Source organism: Poecilia reticulata, linkage group LG12 (assembly GCF_000633615.1).
Source record: "Poecilia reticulata strain Guanapo linkage group LG12, Guppy_female_1.0+MT, whole genome shotgun sequence".
In the NCBI taxonomy this organism is placed as follows: Eukaryota; Metazoa; Chordata; class Actinopteri; order Cyprinodontiformes; family Poeciliidae; genus Poecilia; species Poecilia reticulata.
This window is the reverse complement of record NC_024342.1, coordinates 5,155,676-5,163,949: the sequence shown is the minus strand read 5'-3', so window position 1 is coordinate 5,163,949 and position 8,274 is coordinate 5,155,676. Positions and strand designations below refer to the sequence as shown.

The window sequence follows — 8,274 nt, the reverse complement described above, 5'->3', positions numbered from 1 at the left end:
AGACACGCTACGAAAATGACAAGTGATGAATAAGTTTGTTCACACCATCAGTCATTAAAAAACATGTTGCACCATCATCCGCCAGTAGTAACATCCAGTTGTTGATCATGTGACTCTTATGATGCAGAAAAGTGTTCCCATTGCAGTTTTGGGAAATATATTCATTTTGATACAGCCGAAAAGCCTCCGTCATCATGAGTAAACTTTTAATTGAAACAAGTGAGTTTACCTCCCTAAGTTATTGTGTGTCCATTAAACAAATTTATTTTTGTAGGTCCAATTGCGCAATTATATGGTCAGCTGAAATGCAAGTACTGATACATGTAGCAACTGACATATTTTAATGTGAAGCAAATCAGCCTGATAGAAAAATTTTTTAAACACGTGTTTTGTGCATTTCTAATACCAAATAGGAGGAAACTTCTTAATCCAAATTCATGCATTCCAATGTCCTCTGCAGAGATTAATTATTCCTTTTGAAGTGTCTAAATTTATAGGACCTGGATCGTCAAAGTGGGAAACAGTATCACCAAACTGCACTGAGGCGAATCAATAATATATTAATGATTAAATTAACATTAAACTCCAGCGCTTTTTAATGCCTTAAGCCCTGTTATAGACTCGAATTTCCGGATGCTGGTGTGTAAAAAACTCCTCTTCTACGTCTGACCCATAACGGAGTTTTTGAACACAGAGTAAACACTGCCATCTGCTGGAGGAGACGCAGCTTAACAGGAAAAACAAGAGCTCACCCCCACGTATCAAACTAACCGTTTTTTATTTGTATACAGAGCACCGGATGCTACTTTTTTTCCCAATCAAAGAAAAAAAAAAGAAAAAAAAGAAAAGAAAAGCAAATCAGATTTTAAATATGGACAGCGAACACATTGGTGAGTGGTTTCACAATAAACACTTAATTTATGCTTATCAAAATGACTTTTTTTGTTGCTTATTTCTTGAAAATCAATTCAACATACAATGTCACTAGGATACAGCAAGGGGCGGGGTTGTAAAAGGTCACAGATCTCTTATGCGTTTGCTTGTTCCCCTTAAACACGTTATTGTTCATATACAGGACTCTCAAAAAGACAACAGGTCAACAACGACTTTGGGAGGAAATCACACGACCAGGAGAACTAACTCCTGGTCGTGTGACTCCTGGTGAGTTTTTGAACTCACTGATCCTCTCACATTTTACCTATGGAGCTACTGTCTGGTCTTAGACTAGTCAAACTATACTTAAACCATTAGCAAGTCTCTATAATCGGGCCTTAAAGGTTATATAAAAAGCCGATTAGATTCCATCATTGTCACATTTTGGCTAAATTTGACATTTTGGATTTTGCAAATTTTCTAAATTATAATGTTTTAAAATTGATTTTTAAGTGTTTAAATGGACTTGCACCTACACCATACAGAGACTGCAGGGCAACAGCAGATCTACCAGAGCAGCTATGGATGGAAATTGTAAGGTCCCCTTTCGAAGAACCACTTTTGCTCAAAGTGCTCCGTCCGTGAGAGGATCTGCAGTTTGGAACTCACTTCCTGTTGATTTAAAGTCCGTAACCAGTTTTAGTACGTTCAAAAATCAAACAAAACTCTGGTTATGTCAAAAACATAACTGTACTCATCTTTGATGTTTTACATTTTTCTGTTTGTATACATTATGCTATTTTAAATGATTATCACTTCAATTTTTAGTGTTACTTTTTAAAAGCCCATCTAGGGACAAGTGCTGCGAATTAGCTGTTGCTATTGCACCATGATGCAAACATGGGACTGCTGTTTTATTCAGCTTGTCTATGTCGATGTGTGTCTGTCCCTATCAAATAAACTCTATAATAATAACTATACACTGCCAATCTGGATCTCTGATGTGATTTTACCGAGCTGTTTTGTAAAAGTCAGAACTGGACTCCAGTAAGTCCCACAGTGCTGGTTTGTGTGTATTTTTATTTATTTATTTATTTTTTTAGAGAGTGATTCTAAAAGCCAGGGGGCGCTCTTCGGAGACGTTAAGGTGCAGGAGTGGAAGGGTCTGGAGTGGGGAGTCTCGAGAATTTACGATCGCTTTTTTCGGCTCTCCAGGTTATTGAAGTTGGCTGGCCTAATCTTCATTTCTGCAAATTCAATCGAGTGTTCGTGGCCCTTCCAGTGGAACCAGTTTATCCCCTGTGGAGAAAGAAAAAAAGACATAAATACAGCTGCTAACACATCATTAAATACGCTCCACAGAGAGACACAAATCTGTTTTTCCTCACTGTTTTGCATTAAATCAAAGTAAATTTGACTTTTTTGGCGGGTGAGGAGGATTACCTGACCTAAAAATGCCAAAATAATGAGAAAGACTTCTTATATCAGCTATGTTTTTTTTCTCTTTATAGTAAAAAAAAAAAACATACTAATATTACTCTGCTTTTAAGTAATATGAGAAAGCCTAAAATGATGATGTCATGAATTTGTGAGATCCTGATAAGCTTGATGTAATGTTGGCATTTCTTCTTGACATTTAAGAAAACCAACTCATAGCTTAAAAGGTACATCTACTAAATACTGAGGTAATATACAAAATACTCTGCAAATTAAAACAAACAGAATTTTTTTTAAACTTTTCTCACTCATAAATCTGACATTTAGCAACCCTGACTGACCTGGAACGTTATACGTTCATTTCATTTCATTTAATTGAGTTTGAAATAGCAATTTTCTAACATTAACTTAAAGTTCCAAAGAGAAAAGAAACACTAAGATCATGAGAAAAATAGGTCCATTGACAGGACTGAATTAATGATGGAATAAAGTTACTAAAATAGGCATAAAAGCCGAGACAAAAAGTAAAAAAAAACACACAAAAAAACCGAACATGACACATACCTTACTGTGACTGCTGTCACCGTATTTCCCCATGAGGTTTACACGATGGCAGTTTTTATACCAGAAGGCACCTTTGTAGGACAAGGCGCAGTTGGTCACAGCGATGTCGTTATCGTTGTCGTAGGTGGAGAACGGCCGGCCCTGATGGTAGGACATGGAGTCGCCTGGTAGCACATCAAATAAAAAACGATAATAACCAGTTCCACACATTCAACTCCAAAGGATTGACTTGCTTCAAATAGTTTTTATCAATGGAAGAGTTCAACATGCTTGGAAATACTTGACTTTTCTTACAAAGGTGCCTTCGCATGACTCATGGGTCCCAATTCACCAACTCCTGGTGTTTATTTTTACATGTATTTTGGGCTCAATATCGACTATGTGTAAGCATCTAATTCACAAGGTAAATAGCACTAACATGTTGGTGCAAACATGCCCACCACCTTTCTGCATCTGATGCTCTTTCTGTTGTAAATACAACCTTCTGCTGCATAAAAAAACTAAAGTTAAAAAGTAGAAATGTTTCTTCACAACAGCCCCAGACTTCAACAAATGAAGTACCCAGGCACTTTTTATAAACTCCAAGAACAATATATCTCTCTCTAAAGGGGAAGAAGCATGTTTAGGATCTGTCCTTCTACCTATACTGCCATTGTGTTCCACTTTTCCATGATTGGGCCATGGGGGAAACAGGTCCAGGAGAAAAATCCAGAAACCCTCTACTGAGGAGGTTCATGTAAGCAGTTTGTACCCAAAATTGAGCTAGAGCTATTTTTTAACCAGATTGGTGTCCAGACAAAGCCCTATATATGTCTTTTCCACCTTCCAGTCCACCCTACCTTCACTAGTAAACAAGACTCCAACATACTTCAGGCAGAGACTGACCCCTGACCTGCAGGAAGCACCGTTTTCTTTTGGAGTTAAGACAAAAGCTGACTTTCACTTTGGCTGCCTTCTGCACCAAAATACTTGAGTGTTTGCTGAAGGTTATTGAATATTGATACCAACAGAACCACCAAATGTGAAAACCACACCACTGCTTCTTGACATTACATGTTAATGCTCAAAACACAACTGTCAGAGAGTTAGTACTTTTAAAACTTGCCACACAATTTAGAGTAGTGGGGAATTTTAAAGGATGATCTCTACAACCATCTGCCTGCCTCAGTTCCAAATGAAAGTACAAAAAGTTCCAAATGAAAGTACAAAAGACTTGAAGCTGAAAGATCCTTGAAGTGCTTTAGAAGACATTAGGCCATTTAAGTTTCCAGTGTTGTTGGTTAAAATAAGCTTTAGGTTTTGTTCTGACTTCAAACTATCAGAGTTATCCTGTAGCTTTTATGCAGTTGCAAAGTATTTTCCTTCTAGATTGAATTTTGCCCCTCACTTGTTTAGTCAGAATTAAAGAAATTACAATTTGAAGTTCAGCAATAAAAAGCGGCAAAACTAATCTTTGCAAGATCAACCTTCCCACTTTATTGTCCTTATTAAACAAAAAGCAGGTAGGTAGTAGGACATTTTGCCTTGTGTAGCTGGTGGAACTGATGGCTCAAAGTTCTACAATTCACAAATTGTTGTCAAGGGCCAAACCAGTTTAAATCAAACAGCAGCAGCTCTAAACACCCCCTCAATCAAAGCATAATCTTAACATACAATGACCCAGACAAAGTCCAGATCTGCAGCCAATTGAGAATGTGTGGTAAAGTTTTTCCATTTATGATCTACTGAGTGTCCACTCTATAAAAATGTATCACATGCGTTTTCAGGTTTCTTTGCTTTGGGGAAAAAAAGAATGAAATGGAAACCATGTGCCATTTTTCCTTGAATTTCAAAACCATGTACTCCTGTTTGTGCATCTGATAAAATCGCAATAACAACATGTGAAAAAGCTCAAACGGAAGGTATATTTCAGCCACTCACTGCAAATGACGAGGATTTAAACTTCAGATTAACTTTGGACTGTTGCGTACCTGCTGTTCCACTATAAGCTCCTAAATAGACTTTGTATCGTGTTCTTGGCTCGGCAAGCGTGAACTTGTCATATTGCGCGTAGGCCGACTCTCCGTTATCTTGCAAGTCCACCCTCAGCTCGTAATGTCCCAGAGACGTGATTTTTTGGAGGTTGGACAGACCTATAGGCCAAGTTTAAAAAGAGCGTGTGTCAGAGGGTGTGTGGGGGAAGGAGGAGAGTGACGGATGCCAGAAGGGGAATTCTCTTACCCAGCCAGAACTCATCACTCATGTTCCCGAAGCCAGCTGTGTAGCTCTTCCAGTTCCTGAAGAATTCCAGCTTTCCGTTCTGGCGCCTGAGGAAAACCTGAGGAGTACTGGCTTTCATGAGTGCCACAACAACAGCTAACGTCTCTCCGGGTCTGTCTATCATACATCATCAGAAAAGCAGGTGCCGCGTAGCGGCTATTCTGTGTGATCTTGTGGTGTGAAAGTGCTTCCTCACCAACCATCCTCCGCCATCTGTGGTCATGTCACAGTAGACCTGAATGGGCTGGCTCTCCTCTCCTCCTATGTAGACGGTGTACAGACCAGAGGTGGTCTCCCCATTCAACAGAATCTGAGCGCAGTCCCGGGGGCGGGCGTACATCTGTCCAGCTGGAATGTTCGAAAGACATCAGAGGAAGATAGAAGCACTTTATCTTCAAGAGATCCATCCCACACCATTCAGGGTCATGAGTGGGAATGACTTTAGGAAAGAAAGTAAGTTAAGAAGGTTAAAAAAAGAGAAGGTTTTTCCATCTGAGCAGTTAGGGGAGAAGGAAAAATAGGCACGGGTAATCTGCTTTTGCTGGAATTAGCATTACAAACCCATCTGGAATGTTGCGTAACCAGTAATCAGAGTCTCCGGTGCCGACAAAAATTATATTTAAAGGTGACTTTTAGTGATGGATGCAAATACAGAGAGGTTTTCTTACCTTTACTGGTGGAAAAGGTGGTGGTTATGTAGTGACTCCTCTGGCCTCCGGAGATGGCCTGAAGGCGGACACTGTACTCTGTTGAGTCAGTGAGCTGAGACATGCTGTAAGACGACGCTGTGGGGCTTAGCATTACCTCCTGCAGTGACAAAATTAACAGATGGTTGTTGCTGCAGTTGTGACAAAATGTTTCAGATTTAGAGTTTTCCTGGCTGTAAAATCCAAAAGGTTTCCACCTAGGCCAGTTTCACACTGGGAGAGTTTTGTGGGGAGGAAGGACCACCTTTATTTGGCCTGGTTTCTTTTCATGCTATGCTTTTTAAAGTGACTCACAGCCTTCAAAACTTTGTCATGAAGTTTGAACAGATGCTGGCTCAGGGAGCTGTCAGAAAAAGCTGCCCAATGAAAGCAGGAGACGAGGCAGCGAGCAGCAGCGGTTTAAACGTTTTCACATGGACGATAAAACATGTCTTGGTTCAGTTTCTCTTTTTGTATTTCACTGTAATTTCACAAACAAAGACTCATATATGATGCATACAATAACAAAAGTTTTAGAAGCATTTACAAGATGTACTTATTTCCAAGACTTTTAAAAACCCTTTAAAGATGTTCAGAGAGACCTTCTCCTTGATTTAACTGATTTTAGGCAGGTAGAGATAGAAAAGAGCTTTTCTTCAGTTCAGTCTAGACAAGCCTGGCTTTGGCCTTCCTACACAGTTCTGTTCGATTCTCCTCACCCTGCACTCCTTCATCCGGGCTTTCCCGCATTGACTTGCATTTCTCCAGTAGAATTTCAACCGGGCCGATTATCGAACAGAAGGAAAATCAATGGCGTTGATTTCCTACAATGTTTTAGAACTGAAGTCTGCCTATGGTTGTAGTTTGCCAATGGTCATTCAGTCCATGTTGGCCACTCTACCAAATATTGAGAAATTAAAGTCAGAGTAAGAGGAATGCTTAAGACATTTTACTGCTGGCAAAGATGTCTTTGCCCTACTCATTAGCAGCCATCTTATTTGACTCGGCACGTCTCTCTATCAGTGGATGATGATTGTTTGCAGTGCATGCAATTTACAGTAATCTTCATGCTTCCTTCACAGTCCGGCTGGTGCATCACAGCCAAATGTTAGCGATTGGGTAAAATTAGCAGTCGTCTCTCAAAAGCCGAGAGTACAGATCCTTTGTATGATGAAAAATATAAAACAAGGCGCGGGTGTTTACCAAGCCAAGTCCAGATCTCGAGAAGTTAGATGTTTTATAAGCAAAGACAGTAGCAACCTATAGTCTTTTGACTGATGTAGCTTAGTTGGCATAACTAAATCTACTTTGCAGACGGTTTAGTGGTTTAGTTTGCTAGTGGACAGAGAAAACCAGTCCCACCTCTCACATTAAAAACACTGTTGTGTAAGAACTTTTAGATTTAATACAAATCAAAGAGCACTATTACAGACTGAGCCTAACATATGCAGACACTGAGAGGAAGTGTGCATATACAGGTCCTTCTCAAAAAATTTGCATATTGTGATAAAGTTCATTATTTTCCATAATAAAATGATAAAAATTAAACTGTCATATATTTTAGATTCATTGCACACCAACTGAAATATTTCAGGTCTTTTATTGTTTTAATACTGATGATTTTGGCATACAGCTCATGAAAACCCAAAATCCCTGTCTCAAAAAATTAACATATTTCATCCGACCAATAAAAGAAATGCGTTTTAATGCCAAAAAAGTCAACCTTCAAATAATTATGTTCAGTTATGCACTCAATACTTGGTCAGGAATCCTTTTGCAGCCTTCAATGCGGCATGGAGGCAATCAGCCTGTGGCACTGCTGAGGTGTTATGGAGGCCAKGATGCTTCGATAGCCTTAAGCTCATCCAGAGTTTTGGGTCTTGCGTTTCTCAACTTTCTCTTCACAATATCCCACAGATTCTCTATGGGGTTCAGGTCAGGAGAGTTGGCAGGTCAATTGAGCACAGTAACACCATGGTCAGTAATACCAGTGGTTTTGGCACTGTGAGCAGGTGCCAGGTAGTTCTGAAAAATGAAATCTTCATCTCCATAAAGCTTTTCAGCAGATGGAAGCATGAAGTGCTCCAAAACCTCCTGATAGCTGCTGCATTGACCCTGCCCTTGATAAAACACAGTGGACCAACACCAGCAGCTGACATGGGACCCTAGACCATCACTGACTGTGGGTCCTTGACACTGGACTCCTGGCCTTTTGGCATTTCCTTCTCCCCAGTCTTCCTCCAGACTCTGGCACCTTGATTTCCGAATGACATGCAAAATTTGCTTTCATCCGAAAAAAGTACTTTGGACCACTGAGCAACAGTCCAGTGCTGCTTCTCTGTAGCCCAGGTCAGGCGCTTCTGCTGCTGCTTCTGGTTCAACAGTGGCTTGACCTTTGACCTGGGGAATGCAGCACCTGTAGCCCATTTCCTGCACACGCCTGTGCATTGTGGCT

General features: G+C 40.1%; 1 protein-coding gene across 7 annotated transcripts in view; it reads right to left on the bottom strand.

Annotated features, from left to right (window-relative positions):
• Positions 1 to 1,774: 1,774 nt before the first annotated feature.
• tnca (tenascin Ca) overlaps positions 1,775 to 8,274 on the bottom strand; it is a 60,678-nt gene continuing 54,178 nt past the window's right edge. For all 7 annotated transcript variants that reach the window (XM_008423452.1, XM_008423454.1, XM_008423456.2 and 4 more), the window contains 6 exons: positions 5,802 to 5,940; positions 5,330 to 5,481; positions 5,095 to 5,191; positions 4,845 to 5,006; positions 2,875 to 3,038; positions 1,775 to 2,172 (listed from right to left, as the gene is read on the bottom strand). In XM_008423452.1, coding sequence (XP_008421674.1) covers positions 2,062 to 2,172; positions 2,875 to 3,038; positions 4,845 to 5,006; positions 5,095 to 5,191; positions 5,330 to 5,481; positions 5,802 to 5,940 — 825 coding nt within the window. In that variant the 3' untranslated portion in view covers positions 1,775 to 2,061. The remainder of the gene's footprint in view (positions 2,173 to 2,874; positions 3,039 to 4,844; positions 5,007 to 5,094; positions 5,192 to 5,329; positions 5,482 to 5,801; positions 5,941 to 8,274) is intronic.